The 15,566-nt window shown below is 54.3% G+C and overlaps 4 protein-coding genes across 4 annotated transcripts; 2 read left to right on the forward strand and 2 right to left on the reverse strand.

Annotated features, from left to right (window-relative positions):
* Positions 1–3,306: 3,306 nt before the first annotated feature.
* Positions 3,307–6,607, reverse strand: CTHT_0065940 (putative cleavage activating protein; the record flags this gene model as incomplete). The annotated part of the gene is made up of 4 exons (XM_006696830.1): positions 3,307–3,488; positions 3,580–4,203; positions 4,251–6,526; positions 6,576–6,607. 4 exons carry the CDS (start codon positions 6,605–6,607, stop codon positions 3,307–3,309), a joined length of 3,114 nt encoding a protein of 1,037 aa, XP_006696893.1.
* Positions 6,608–8,043: 1,436 nt separating this feature from the next.
* Positions 8,044–9,236, forward strand: CTHT_0065950 (uncharacterized protein; the record flags this gene model as incomplete). The annotated part of the gene is made up of 3 exons (XM_006696831.1): positions 8,044–8,294; positions 8,431–9,031; positions 9,183–9,236. The coding sequence occupies 3 exons, from the start codon at positions 8,044–8,046 to the stop codon at positions 9,234–9,236; spliced, it is 906 nt and encodes a 301-aa protein (XP_006696894.1).
* Positions 9,237–9,455: 219 nt separating this feature from the next.
* On the reverse strand, positions 9,456–12,011 carry CTHT_0065960 (uncharacterized protein; the record flags this gene model as incomplete). Its single annotated transcript, XM_006696832.1, has 2 exons — positions 9,456–10,009; positions 10,061–12,011. 2 exons carry the CDS (start codon positions 12,009–12,011, stop codon positions 9,456–9,458), a joined length of 2,505 nt encoding a protein of 834 aa, XP_006696895.1.
* A 495-nt stretch (positions 12,012–12,506) lies between these two features.
* CTHT_0065970 (uncharacterized protein) lies at positions 12,507–14,891 on the forward strand (the record flags this gene model as incomplete). Its single annotated transcript, XM_006696833.1, has 3 exons — positions 12,507–13,200; positions 13,249–13,359; positions 13,411–14,891. The coding sequence occupies 3 exons, from the start codon at positions 12,507–12,509 to the stop codon at positions 14,889–14,891; spliced, it is 2,286 nt and encodes a 761-aa protein (XP_006696896.1).
* Positions 14,892–15,566: the final 675 nt, after the last annotated feature.

The raw sequence follows: 15,566 nt of genomic DNA on the forward strand, positions 1-15,566 counted from the left end.
TTTTTTTTTTTTTTTGGGTATGGGAATTTGCAATGTGCAGTGTCTGGCGACGCGGATGATTGGGACTGGCGGCAGGTTCTTGTGCGCGCGAAGCTGATGATCTTCGCGGTGGAGCCGACGTCCAGTCGCAAAAGCGAAAGCTGTGACAGGCAGGACCCAGGGGACGCCAGGAAATAGACGCCAGCGCACCCCCAGCCGCAACCTAGGATGGGTCTGATGGAGCCCAGCGTGGGTCAATTGGCGACCCTTGACCTGATGTGGACCGGAGCCGAAAGCCGGGGTGCCGTGAGATCTCGATCGAACCAAGAGGAGCGAGGATGCGACTTTGCTGCGGGATGCGTCGGGTATGCACTGTTCACTCGACTTGGGGCAAAGCACAGACGAGTGTCTCCAGAAGAAGGTTCTTCAAGAGCGTGATGCGCTCGACGATCGATCGATCGATTGATCTGCAGCGGACAGCTTCGGCAAGCCTAGTGTAATGCACGAACGAACGACTGGCACCGACTGAATGCAGCCCAGCAGCGTGGACGCGGCAAGGCTGTTGCGGTTGCGATTCGAAAGTCTTTGATGAGACGCTGGGCCAACTCAGCAACACGAAGCTGAGAGGAGGGCTGATGAGGCCGCGGGACAAAGAATGAATAAAACCGAAAGACCAAACAAACGAAACGCGCGACGAGACATCTGGGCTGCCGACGGGTCCCGTTTCTCTCTCTGACTGCCCGACGCGGAGAGCACTTGAACTGCAGACGGGAGCTGCAAGGTGAGTTGTCCACGTCGCTCGCGCCCACGCCCACGATCACACCCACGCTCTCTCCTCGCCGAGACCAACTAGCCCGGGCATCAATTGACCTCACTCTCGTCCCGGCCGTGGCTGATCGCGCATCATGAGGCAGCTCAGATTCGGCTCAATGGAACCACACCATCTTAGCCCTGCATAAGGCTGCGAATGAGCGACAAAAAGTTGGCTGATGCAAAGATAACTTTGAGGCGGGTTTGAGGGCAAAGAAGAGGGCTGAAGCATCGACAACATCAGGCCAAGAACGGGGTGGCTTGACGCTCCGGTTGCCGAGATCAGCCATGCATCAGCTCAGGGATCCTTGCTTAGCTAATACGATCTCGGGAATTACAATGCACGGGCCAGCTTAGGGCTGGAGTCTGTTTGCAAGCATCAGACGGTCTCGCTGCCTGCAAACGATCTCGAGTCTAATGTCGAAAAAGATTGAGCCTGCTTAAATTTAGAGTTTGAACAAGGTGATCGGCTTTCGTAACTTTGGGTAACATCACCGAGTACACAGACAATGCTCAGGTCTGCGTTTCATCCCAAACCCGACGGTGCCACGCACGGTCCCACATCAAAAACCCGGAAATGTCACATACAAATCCCATTAATGCCAAGACCCATCCCGCAACCCACACCGGGTCCATTTATGGCCAGGTGGCCCAAGCTCCGGGGCGCTTTCTCCACCTCAGCCGGAGACTGACCCAACTGGCTCGTGCTTCCAGGGACCTCCGTTACCACTCACGACCTGGACATCAGCAACGCCCTTACACAAACCTGCTCGGCCTGGCTGGTCTTGGGCCATGCGACCACCTCCCCTTTCAACTCAGCTCACAACAGCGACCACCAGCGTCATTTCTGTACGCGTCTGAGAAAATGCCACCTTTTCTGCATCTTTGTGACACGGCATGAGAGAAACAATGGCTTGAATTGGCGGTGAAGAGCAGAAGCTGGCGCATCCTGGTTGTTAGAAAAGAAGAGAAAAAAAAAACAATTAGCCCTGGCTTTTTTTGGCGTTTTTCATGCGCTGCTTGGTGCTGGCTGATGGAAGGCGCGATGATACCTACCGGTTGATGGTACAGTGGTCTGGTTTGGTTTGGCTTGGTTCAGAGGCAGCCTTCATGCGACAGCTTAGTCTGAGCAATTTTGTCCCACAGCCTCATTCCAGCTCCTCTCTGGGTCTATCCACGAGATCGATTCTCCCGTACTTACCTCAGCCCTATATCCCGAACACAGTTGCCCCTCTTGTATCACAATACTCTGAAGCCCTTTAATGTGTCCTAAATTCTGTCCTCCAGAATAAGTGGCATACTCCACCGCATCTGCCCACCTACACGAATGTCCATGACCCGGCCCGTTGCAGACTCGAGCTGCAATGCCATGCGTTGCACATCGCATTGTGTGGTCTGTCGGTTGCACCCGCACGGCGTATACACAGATGAAGCAATCACCCGTGATCATAAAACGGGCAAGTATCGGGAATGCTGGGAAAGGTCGCGGGGAGGTAACCCGGGTTGCACGCTCCGTACTTTGTATGCCGATTGCCGTGGCCAACCGTCCAGTTGGGTGCAGAAGACGCTGTCCTAAGGTTTGGCTATGTTTAGATACGAGGCGGAAAGTGGGAAAAAGTTTCGGGCATGTGCTTTGTTTCCTGTGGAGGTTGATATATTTGAAACTGCCTCTCCCGGAGGAAGAGTTAAACTCCTTGAAGATTTTTGGGACAGTGGGAGCAGAGATAACTTGTGTCACAATGGGGAATGAACTGCCACTGAGATGCCCTTAGTAATAGAACTCTTGATAGGCGTTCAAGTAGGTCGACATACGTGTCACTGGGTGTAATCGGAGCTCACGTCAAAGTCATTAGATAGCAGGTTACAAGAGGTCGCCTTGGCTGAGGACTCATCACAATGGGTCTATGCGCAACGGAGCACTGAAGCCTTCTTGGCCCATGAATATGCTGAAGTGACAAGTTTAATCGTCACAGACAACTTAGCCACATATAACACACTTCAATATCACAGGCTTGGCTCGGCATGTGTGGTATGCTTCACATGTATATGCCATACCTAACCCGACTTGCTCACTTGGAAAAACCTCTTGAAAAGTGCCCTCTATCCGTTTGTTTTCCCCCCAAACCTATCTTCAATACTCTCCAAAATGTCACACAACCTCTACCTTGACATTCCTTTATCCCTAATCAGATAATCCCAGTACACAATATCACATAAACATCAAATCCAATCCTCACCCCTCACCCCCAACCCCTATCCCTGAACCCCCTCCAGGCGGTGGTCTCCCTCCTCTAACCACGTACCCATGCCCGCCAGCTTTCTTCCTTCTAACAGTGCCCCTACCCAACCCAGCTAACCCCGGCGGTACCAACCCCTCTGCAGTGAGATCCCCCACACCGACTCCGGTAGCTGCATCAAAATGCTCATTCCCCACACTCACAATCTTGATCACGTTCCCAAACCCAACCGCAACACTCACCCCGCTTAACCTTATGATTGGGCCAAGCTCAGATATCATTAACTGTTGGGTGAAAGAAGTTCGTCTTCTTGTTGAGAGAAGGGGTGAATGTTGTGGGGTATTGCCTGCTCGGGGTGTGGTATCAGAGTCTTCGTCTTCATCGGCGAGGTCGCGCGTTGTGAAATCGGGTTTTCCGTCGGGCCGGTTGAAAAGGTAGGTGTAAGCTTCCCAGTCTGAGCTGCTGGTATTTTCTGTATAAGGAGCGGGTTTAGGGAGGGCAAGACTGGTTATAGGAGCCCCTCCGGCACGCCGGCGCAAGGTTGAGAATGCACCTTGAGCGAAGGAGCTCGTTGTCGTCGTAGACGACGCAGACTGTAGTGTTGTGAGCGGTTTCGTCCTCCTCACACCAACGACTGCGCCATTAGGCATCAATTCCCAAACACCCGGATTCTCGATCCTCTTGACTATTTCCCTAGCCCTCGTCCAAGGGTGTCCGCGGCCCGCTTCAATTACAGGCGTAACCCCACCTTCTTCCATGCTTTCTTGCTCAGGCATATACACCTGAACAATTAGCTCCCCGCTACCAGCACTCACATAGCCCATCACCAACACAGGCTGACCATGGGAGCCAGCCCTTGCCGAAACAACAACGTGCTTGAGACTTCGGGGCTGCATAGTGCCGCCACGGGCGTAGAACGTATGTATGACGGTCGCGGAGTCCAAGTCGACAAGATCGACTGACTGTGCCCGGCCGACGAGGTACATGCCGAGGGTCGGGATAGGCAGGATGCAATGAATATCTGGAGTTCGGGGTTCAGGACGGCTTGTTACGGCGCCAGCAAGTTTGACCTCGGTGGAAAGCCAGTCAGGGCCGTGTTGGCGGACGAGATGGATGCAATTGCGGCGTGAGGCGGTCAGGATGGAGAGCGTTGGGGTATTGGGGAAGTAAGGGTTACCTGTGTTGTTAGCAATAATCTAGAGAGTGGAGAGGTAGAAGACTTACTCTTATCCACAAACGAAACAGCCCACATCAAAGGTGTCTTGCAAATCAAGAAGTCCCTCGTCTCATCTCTATCGAGCTGCATCTCCGCGGCTGTCCCATTCCGTCTAACAATCACCAAACATGGTGTCGTCTCCTGAGGTTTTGTCACGAAAAACACCGCCTGTGGTCGGTGCCCACTGCCTCCCAGGTTGATATCCCTCGCCCAGCACCACTGTTGCTGTTCTATGTCCCAGAGAAAGACCCGCTGCCATGATACAAATGCCAGATACTTCCCCCTATCGTCCACTGCAATGTTGGAAAGAGGAAACGGATTTTCTAGTGGGACTTCCGGGTCCGAAAGAACACGGGCCCTCGTACCAGACGGGAGATCCCACACCTGAATGAGGCGGTCGAGGCCGACGGAAACAAGCTGACCACCCGAAGAGGCCGTCAGCATGGCCACGTCGAGTGTGTGACCGTTGTTGAGTGAACGAATCGACAGCACAGGCTCACTGCCTGTGTGTTCTGAATCGTCACTGTTTGCGGACCGGTCTTGGATGAGGTAATCTGTAAACCAGCGCAATGCGTACATGGTGATCAGGAGCCAAAGCAGAAAGCTGGATGCATGGTGGGTGAAGAAGTCGTAGAAGGCGGGTAAAAATCGCGCCTTCGTAGCGTCAGGGATGCGGCTGGCATTCTTGAGGACAAAGACGATGGGGTCATAGACACGCGCGACATAGCTGTATGCCCCGGGCTTGATGGCTTCGAGAATGTCGCGAGCTGTTTCGTAGTCTTGCAGATAGATCCAGTCTGCTGGGTTCCTGGCTTGGTGAAGATCGGTCAACGACGATTGCTGAGAGCTGTCTTGGCGATCCCAGGGAAAGATATGATGGAGCCATTGGAAACGGCGAGCCGCGGTTCCATAGTGCGACTGTGCAATAAGGATGAAAATAACCATCACAACAGTGCTGACGATCCGTGTAGAGACAGGCGACTCTGCACTGCGTGTTGGCGAGATGTCCAGCCATAGCTGCTTATCCGCAGACTTCTTGCTGCGGCGTAGTAGTGTTGCTTTCTCCAGCTCGAATAGCTCGCACTGTCGGAGATCCACACTAAGCACAGATAGTAAGAAGGTAGAGAGGTAAAAGGAGTCGAAAAGGGTGGCGATCGCAACGAATGTGCAGAAGGCGGAGACACCCGACGATGTGATGCGCGACGAAACGAGCAGGATGACACAGATCTGAACTCGGTTGACGATAGCCACATGAGCCGTAGCGCCGAACCCCTCACCGACACGATCGGTAATGCTAATGGCCGAGGAGGTCAGCGTGACAGAATTAATCAGCCGGAAAGAGTTCTCCATGCTGATGGCCAACACGACAAGAGGGTAAGCGTAGTACGGGATACGCGAGAGGTCCAGCTTGAAGATGCCGCAGACAGAGAAGCTGGAGACAATAGCTGCGATAATCTGTGTCAGAACAGTGACCGCCAGGCCGACCCGTGACTTGACAGCATTCAGCTTGGACATGCGGAGGGCAAGGTAAGAGAAAATCAGCACGTAAGCCAGGCTCAGGAGCAACCAGTCTGACCAGGACAGGGGCCTGAACTGGTACTCGTAAAGCCGGCTGCCGCTGGAACGGATGACTTTCCAATTTCCTTCCTGCTCTACCAACGTCTCGGCACCGGTTTTCCAGAGCTGGCCCACAACAGAGTCACGGCGATGGACAAGCGTGATGACTAGAGCGTCAGCAGCAACCAGACGGCCATTTTCCACGCGGGTGTCACTGAAAATAGTTGAGTGGCGCAGGGTTTTGGCCATAGCAACGGTAGAGTTTCGGCCATTGACAGTCGCGATGATGTCGGCGTCCGAGGATATTTTGTCGGCAGAACCCCAGTAATTAAATGGCGAGTGAATGAACCAGGCATTGCTTGGCTGATCATTCACCTTGGCAAGGAGCTTCTCCTGCAGCTCGAAGGCAACCAATAGCACATCACGTTCAAGAGCCTTCATGTAGTCACCATGAACCCAGACCGGACGCATGATGATGTCGGGCTGGACAGCAGCGCTGTCGCCCAATGGCTGAGTGTCCGTCCAGGCATGCCGGGGCAGGCGTGCTCGGCCGGGATTGAGGTTGGGATCAACGGTGTAGAGGAAGAGTGAAAGGTACAGAAAGAAGAAGATGACGGCGCCGCTTAAAGGCAAAATGGACTGCACATGGCCTGCAATCCATGTGGCATAGCGGGTGAAGGCTCTCCGCAGCGGATGAGATGGGGAGAGATATGGGGGCTCCGTGGTCCTGAGAAGATTAGTGATCTTGTGGAAAGAGGAAGAGGACGAAGACGTACCCTCGTAGGGGGTAAAGGAGGTACCACAGCATAGCAGTGGTTAGGTGGTGCAGTTGGGCTGGGCATATATATATATATATATACGAGTAGGGGATGTAGGTGCTATATATATCCGCCAGCGTGGATGGATGATAACAACTATATTGGAATGGGCATCTTGTCGTTAAAGCTGGCCGACTAGGCTTGAATAGGAGTTGTTCGGTGGCTGAATTGAGACTCCGGCTTAATCAAAGGCAGCCTGCGAAATGAAAGCCTTTGATGAGGGTTGGGCGAGGAGATACCTTGTCGGTAGGCACCTTTGGTACTTGGATGATGCTCGCTCAAAGCCTTGACGGCACAGCGTCAGAGCTCGGGACCGGTCGCAGTCGTTGCCAAGAAAACGGAAAACAACTTCGCTGTATAGGAGAGCCGGTCGGCAATGGCCTAGGAGTCGGACTCGCAATTTCTGGGGTCACTGGACAGCGTTGGGATGACGAGCCAGCGCCCAGGATGGATGGTGTTCGTTGGAGGATGAAAGTGGTGGAGTGAGAAAAAGGAAGACGCGCAGCTATCAAGTCAGGGAGTTCAGTGTCTGCATGTTGACGCGCACTGTACCAGCGTGGACCCTCTTCAGTCGACGGGCTACGCGCAGACCTATCTCGTTTTTTGGGGCGATTGAAAGCCCTAAAACCCTCGAAGAAGTTATAGCGCTGTGTGTTTGGCTTAAGAGGGGGTTAGTCAGGACATGTGGGCATTTGATTGTCATGCCGATGCTACAAAGGCTAGGTGAGAGCACAGTAACAGTATTTTTGACACTGTGCAAGTATGGGGTGCGGGCTAAGGGAAGTGGACCCTGGCAGCTGAAGGATTGCGGCAGCTGAAGAGTTCGACGATCGCTTCCCTTCTTCCTGCACCATCAACGCAGGTTCAGACAGCCCCCCGGCTGGAATCGAGTCGAAAGACTCCTTCTTGCACACCTAGTTTTTGAACAAAGAGTTTTCCCCAGGGATTTTTATGTCAACCATGAGTTGTCCAGGAACATGTTGGACCGCCAAGCCAAGCTGGCTCAATTGCTCATGACACTAAAACCATTTTTGGATACCTCAAATCTCAGCCGCAATTGCGGCTCCAAAGGCAGATGCGAGATCAGATCTTGCACGTGGCGACCTTACCAAAGATGTTCAAACGCAGGGAATATGAAGCCTTATAGGATTGTACTCACTCATTCCGTAATTGCCGTGTTTTAAAGTGTTTCTTTTGTCTAGAACATCAGTCATAAAGCTTGAAGATGAGCTTAAGTCTCAGTGCTGAGCGCTCGCAACGACATGTGGTCCGTGCACCACAGTGTGAGCCCCTCATCGGCTGCCCCTCACCAGTCACTATGATGAACTCATCATCGGTCGAGCCATTGAGCTGCCAAGTATGATCACCTCGCATTTATCTCAACGTTTCTCCAACACAATGAGCCTGAGCCACTAAAATTCTCATCATGGACTCCTCTCCCACACAAGACCCGATCGCTGAGCTCGTCACGAATTACCATGAACTCAACAGTTCAATAATCGAAGAACTACACGAAGAACCCAGCCCTCTCGAGTTCATGCGTTATGTGGCACGCAACACGCCCTTTGTTGTTCGAGGGGCCGCTAGGGATTGGCCTGCAATGCGGTTATGGACCCTTGATTTCCTGAAGAGTGTGATGGGGGATCAGGAGGTGAATGTTGCTGTTACGCCATATGGGTATGACATCTCACCCCTCATGGTGCCAGGGACCTCAGTCGTTACCCCCGACTCACGTCTAACTTTTACCAAATGATTCCAAAATACTAAATGTTTTCCAAAAAAAAAGCTGACCTTACGATCAAAAATATCTCAGCAATGCCGATGCCCCAACTCCCTACACACCCCCCAACTCCTCCTCTCCTCCAACTCTAGTTTTTGCCAAGCCGCATTACGAATTGCAACCCTTCACTCACTTCCTCTCCCGTGTAACAGCCCAAGAACTTGCCCCCTCCAAAGGCCAAGAAATTCTCTACTCGCAGACTCAAAACGACAACCTCCGCTCGGGCGAATTCGCACCTCTTTTCTCCCTCAACCACGTCCCGACTCAAATCCCCTGGGCCCGAATCGCATTGTGCCCAAAACCAGCCCGAGATCTCAGCTCCAGCTGGGGTAGTGACTATGAGGATGAACCCAAACTGGGACCGGATGCAGTGAACCTCTGGATCGGAACCTCTAAATCCGTGACGGCCCTGCACCGCGACAACTACGAGAACGTATACGTCCAGGTGGCAGGGGAAAAACATTTTGTGCTGCTCCCGCCGTGGGATGCAGCATGCGTGAATGAGCAGCCACTTCGACCAGCTCGCTATCGGAGGAGGGAAAATGATGGGAAGTTGGAGCTGGTGCTGGATAAGGATATTGGTGAGGGGGATGAACCCGTGCCGTTTGCAACATGGGATCCGGATAAACCAGAGGTAAATGCGACGAAGTATTCGAGGTTGGCAAGGCCAATGAGAGTTACGCTGAATAAAGGAGACATGCTTTATATGCCCGCGATGTGGTAAGTCTATTTCTTGTCCTGGATATGGTCGTGAGAGGGATGCTGATGGGGGCAGGTATCATAAGGTCTCGCAGAGTGCTGGGCCTGAAGGCGTGTGTATTGCCGTCAACTATTGGTAAGACCCGTTAAAGGCTGCCGCGAGAAAGTTGGCTAATAAAGCCAGGTACGACATGGACTTTACTGGGCCACTGTTCCCACTGGGCGCATTCGTCCGGTCCGTTTCATCTCAGAAATCATCATACACCACTGCATGAGACACCAAGGAACATGAGATACATATTGCCAAACAACCAAACCCATCTTCGGCAAACCTACACAGCTCATACTTACTAAATCTATTACCTCTTCTTCTTCGCCAATCTCTTCAGCGCCCTCATCTCCTTCTTCATCCTACCATCAACCATCTTATACCTGCCCTTAACACCCTTCGGCCTGCCCTTGATACCTCTATTCGCGCCCGTCGCCTTAACAACCTTAACCTGCGGCCTGCGCTTCTTGCGCGCGGCAGCAGACAACATCTTGGCGATGGTTGTCGCCTTCTCCTTCTCCGACATGCCCTCCTCGTCCACCAATAGATCCGCCTTCTTCTTGAGCTTCTCCAGCTTCTTCGCCTGCCTGAGCTTGCGGCGAGCACGCGCTTCCGCAACTTTCTTGATAGGCCGAGCGTTGAGCGCCCGGAGCTTCTCCTTGATGGCTTGCGCCGCTTCCTTGGTAATTGGCTTGATTGGCTTGTCGTGCTTGGCCTCGTCCTCCAAGAACCAGTCGGGAAGGCCCTCTTTCTGCTTGAAGGCGTATTTGTTGTAGCCTTCGTCAATCAGGTCGGCCTTTGTCTTTTCGCCTGTTGCAAGCTGATGCGCCAGGGTCATAGCTTCGGCGGTAATGATATCAATATCTGAGGTCTTGTTAGCTTAGTTCCTTTGCTCTCAGAAGTGGCAATACTTACTAGGCCTGCCGTCCTTGCTCTTCTTCTCCTTCTCCTCCCAGTCGTCGTCGGAGTCGTGTTCCTTGACGACCTCAAAGTCGTCATCATCCTGCTTTTTCGCCTCCTTCTCTTTCTTCTCCTTCTGCATACGCTTCTGCTCCTGGATGCTGGGTATCCCGTCGTTGTCATCTGAATCCTGCTCCTCCTCACTCTCAGATACAGTATCCAATAACCCGGGGATCTTCTGGAAGACATCCTGGCTAAAGAAGCCGCGGGCCCGCTTCGACAAGCCACTTCCATCTTGAGGTGCACCGGAGAGATCTTTGATCAGCGGTTTGCTGGTGTCAAGCTCCTCGTCGTCTGACCAGGCCTCCTCGTCACTGCTGTCCTCCTCCAGCCTCTCTGAGTCATCGTCGTCCATATCAACATCACTGCCCTTCTCGTCTGCCGATAAACCCTCCCATTCCTCATCATCGACCTCCTGCCGGGCCCGCTTAGCGCGGTACTTGGCATCCTGCGAGGCCTTACGCTCCTTGTAGTGCTCGTACATCGCGTCAAGCTCCCGTTCGAGCTGGTCACCATCCTCATCGCTATCATCATCCGTATCGGGAGACAACCCAATACCAGAGTCACGATCCGCCTGCTCGGCCTCTGTGAGCATAGCCATCTTGCCCTTGGCGATCCTGCGCAGGGCATCGGTCTGGTCGATCTCCTTCAGTCGGAAGAAAGCACCGTCACCCCGTGGCCCTTCCTGCTCCATACCGATATCCATGGGCGTCGTCATGTGCATCTGCATGCGGACGATTTCCTTGTGCTTGCGCTCGTTTTCCTTACGGCGCTCGCGCTTTTTCTTGGCCCGCTCCTTCTCTTTAATGCGCTCCAGTTCCTCCTGGATCTTGAGCTCCTCGTCCATCGGCTCGACTTTGGCTTCCTCTTCGACCAGCGGCTGCTGCTTGGCAGTCTTTTTGCTGGGCAGGCCAAAGATTTCACGGACCCGGAGACGCCATTTTAGCAGCAGACGGAAGTCCTTCTTACCAAGCACCTTGAGGTCGTCGCAGCAGGCACGGATCTCCTTAGTTGTCTCTGGAAGCTTTTCGAGCGCGGCAAGGGCAACGTCGCCGTTCGGAGGCTGCTCAAAGCTGAGCTTGTTGTAATTGGCGAGAATCGCAATCGGGTCCGTGGTGTTAATGAACTCAATCGCAGAAGTCTCCTTGTACTGGGTGTAGTCGCCCTCCTCGTAACCTTCACGCTTGCGCTTCTTCTGCTCTGGATTGTACACTCTGGCCTCGTTGTTCGGGGCGGGGTCGGCCAGATCCTCGAAGATGGAGCGAGGATCGAGCAGGCGAGGATCGATGCGCTTCGGCGCCTTGAAACCGCGACATACGACGAAGATTTCGGCGGAGACGTTACGCGACGATGGCGGCTTCGTAGCCTCGACCTTCGTAAAGAGCTGGTTGCAAACCCACAGGAGCTTGTTGTAATCCTTGGAGCGGAACACCTTGGTTACGAAGGTACCTCCTTCGATCAGGAACTCAGTAGCCAGCTTGAGCGAGTGCAGGGCCAGCTCGGCCTGGTTGTACGAATCCTGCACCCATGCGGTACCGACGTTGGGGGCACCGTCGTGCAAGACGACGTCGGCCTTCCAGGTCTTAAGGTGCGAGCGGATGGTGGCACGGCACTTCTCGGTGGTGATGTCGCTCTGGAAGGTGATGACCTTGGGGATGGGCTTAATCGGGGCAAGATCGACACCAATGATTAAGCTGTCCTTAGGCATCGTCTCTGCGCAAACCTGGCACCACGAGCCAGGCGCAGCGCAGAGATCGAGCACGACCTTGGCCTTCTCGAGGAATCCATACTTCTTGTTGAGCTGGATGAGCTTGAAGGCGGCACGCGCGCGGTAACCCTTTTCCTTGGCGAGTTTGTACCACTTATCAAGACGGCCCTTGCCGTGCTTCTTCTGCGTCTTCGCCATGGTTCGTGGGGTCTGGCGACGTTGACGATGGGGCGAGGGTTATCGACGACGTCGCTTGTGGCTTGTTTCCTGTGTCGTCGACTCTGATTTTTTTGAATGCCACCCGATAAGATAAGAAATGAGGCAGTCTTGGCAGCCGTGGGGTCCAGCTGCAGGCACTTTGGCGTGATTGGCGCTCCTGATTGGCCTGACGCGGCTGGCGCTCGACTTCGATCCTGGACATGCTCCGGTGTACCGCGTACTCAGCGTGAAGCGCGTCGTGACCAACCACTCAACGTTTAGGACCGACACAAGCCTCTTAATCAACTTACATCCACTTCCCCACGCCATCTTCACCTCAGAGCCATGATGCTCGGCTTCTGATTCCACAGTATCGCACTTTGTGTTGTGGGTTCTCCGTCATTGGCCGCCGATTCATAGAGAGTTCTAGCATCTGTTCTAAGCTTTTTGTCTTTTTTTCCCTTTTCTTTTCCTTCCAGAACGCGTGCCGACAACATGAACGATACCCAACCCCAATTGATATCATCCCAACCCGAAATCGTGATTGAGGACACCTCGACAAGCCAGACAGAGAATCTTACCCCAAACAACTCTGCGAATACCGCCGCCAGCACCATCCCATCGTCACCGCCTAGGCCTCGCAAGGAACGCCGCAACCCATCCATCACACCCCGAAAGTTCCAGCGCTTCTTCACTCCCCGTTCTCGTATCCCCTCAAAGCCCAGTGCCGCCCGCAAGGCCCTCTGCGACCTCACAGCCCCTGCCCTCAACCGCTGCCAGACCCCGTCGAGCCCCCTGAAGCCTGTTTCAGAGGATCAAAACTCACCGCAACTCCCCGAGGATTCCCGCAATGTTGACGATGACCACCGTGGAAAGCGCCGCAAGATTCATCACACCCCAGACAAGGAGTCGAGCCTCCTACCCTCTCCTCTGAACTCGTCGCCCCTACTGCCGACTCCGGAGCTGAAGGAAGGTCCGAGCAGCCCTCTCCGCTCGTTACGTGCTCGCCGGGGTGTGGAAGATGAGGCTGAGAGTGATAGGTCGGATTCGGAGAATGAAGACGAGGAGGATGTCTTGGTCAGGCGGCCCACTCCCCTTTATCGGCGTGGTATGGCAGGACAGTTGGTGCAGCGCATGATGGGAGCCATGCGGTTTGCTGGCGAGCGGCCATTGCAGTGTCCTGTTATTGGTAAGGTTGAGTTATTTTGCCTATTCTTTTATCGTGCTAACCCAACAGACTGGCGCATGGAAACGGCGGACTGGTATAGCAAACCTGAAGACACCCACTTCTCCTCGAGCCATGAAGGCGCTCCTCGTGCCATTCCTTTTTGCACGACCGGCTGCAACAGTAAGTCAGCTCGCTGATAAACCTCACAAACTCCCGGCTAACTCGGTCCAGAAAACAGTCTGGTGGCCGTCGGTGATGAGGAAGGCTACGTCCGCTTTCTGGACTCAGATGGCGAGTTCTCCCAGATCTTCCTATCTTTCCAAGCCCATGGGAACGCCATCATTGATATGGCCTTCTCTGAAGACGACTACCTGCTAGCCACGGCATCAGGCGACCAGACTGGTCGTGTGATCGATGTTATGGCCCAGAAGCCCATTTCAGTTTTAAGCCACCACACTGCTTCCCTCAAACAAATTCGTTTCCAGCCCGGTCGCGGCGCTAGTTGCGTGCTGGCCACGTCCGGCCGCGACGGCAGCATCCAAATCTGGGATCTACGTTGCCGCGGCGGACCCGTCCAGGACGTTACTATCGTTCCTGAGACAGGCCTCCATCACCGCTTGCCGAAACCTCCCAATCCAGGCTGCGTCGTCAACAGCATTGACCGTGCGCACGCAATTCCACCTCATTCTCGTAACTCCAAAGGCCAACAGCCCTCCAACTCAGGCGACGCTCCCCGCCTAGGCGAAGTCCTCAACCGCAACGGCGAAGTCTCAGTCACCGCTCTCCAATTCCTGCCCCCTGGCCAAGAACACCTCCTCCTCTCTGCCTGCGAAGCCGATGCGTCCATCCGCCTCTGGGATATCCGCGCCGTGCATACCTCCCGCCATTCGCGCACCTCGACCCCCGTGTCCTGCACACCTCCTCCCCCGTCGCACGTCTCCTTTCGCCCCTTCGGCATCTGCTCCATGGCGCTCAACAACGAAGGCACGCGCCTGTATACTCTCTGCAAGGACAACACCGTCTACGCCTACAGCACGGCGCACCTCGTTCTCGGCCACGCAACAGAGCTGACCCCAGCCCTTCCCGGCGCCGAGCCTCCCCGCAGAAGACACCACCCTCACGGCCTCCCGCACCGGGGGCTTGCTCCTTTATATGGATTCCGCCATCCCCTCTTCCACGCGACCTCCTTCTATGTCAAGGCCGCGATCCGTCCTGTTTCGAATGGCCGTTCCGAGTTGCTAGCTGTCGGCTCGAGCGACGCCTGCGCAGTCCTCTTCCCCACCGACGAGCGGTACATTCGCGAGGCCTGGCTCTCTTCTGGGGCCGATCCCGAACCTTACTACGTTGGCACGCCAACTGCCTGCCTGCCCAACCAGTCTAGTTCCCGCCCCGGCCTGCGCTCACACACCGCCGCGTTGGCGCGGTCAAACAGTTTCCTTTCTCAGCAGCAGGCAGCGAACAAGAGTGTCCCCATCGTCACACTCGGTACGCCTCTTGTGCGGGGTCACACCAAGGAGGTGGGTGCTGTGGCATGGACATGTGGTGGGGAGAGGTTGGTGACGGTTGGGGATGATTTTATTGTGCGGTTGTGGAGCGAGGATCGGGAGGTGGCAAGGGATTTGAGGACTGGTGGCGAGACGGGCGGCAGGAGGTGGGGGTGTGGTTGGGCTGATGTGGGGGATGCGTGGGACGGGGATGAGGATGATTGGTGAATGAATGAAGGAGTGGTTGATGGGTGCCTGAGGTACGGTTCGCTGGTGAGGGGATGGAAGGGTACGGTACCCGAGGAGCGAAGGATGTGGGGCATAAAGTCTGCCCTGGCGTCGAGAAGTGTGGTTGGTTGGTTTGGAACTGCTTGGATGAGCAACATCCAGGCTTCCTACGCCTGGTAGACAGGGCGATTTCTTGCATCATTGAGCGGGTTAACAGCGTTTGATTGCTGGATTGTCATGGCAGGCAGCATAGCCTATGGTTAAAGTTAAGTATAGGTGGTGCTTAGTTCTTTGTTAGGCCGGAAGGCTGGTTGGCTTTTTTTTTTTTTTTGCATCTTACCTAGGTTAGGGTGCTCATCATCATCATACCCCATACCCCTGACATCTCTGATTGGTAGGCAAGGCGCTTAGGTCTGGCTGGTAGCATGGAAAATTGGAACGATAGGTTTAGATACCATGCTTGTATCGTTATCTCTAGGCTTGTGCTATGTTAGGTGATTTGGTTGTCGGTTGTCGTGATGTTTTAGGTCCTGCGGCTTAGGATGTTCAACATTATCAGGTACCCCTGGCCTCAAAGTTGACCCTTACTCAACATAACCCCAATTCACTAGGTACCTAGGTACCTAGGCTGTTACCATGCCTGATCTGGCTCTGCTCAAGCCCAGAAATACCCAA

Source organism: Thermochaetoides thermophila, assembly GCF_000221225.1.
Source record: "Thermochaetoides thermophila DSM 1495 unplaced genomic scaffold scf7180000011822, whole genome shotgun sequence".
NCBI lineage: Eukaryota > Fungi > Ascomycota > Sordariomycetes > Sordariales > Chaetomiaceae > Thermochaetoides > Thermochaetoides thermophila.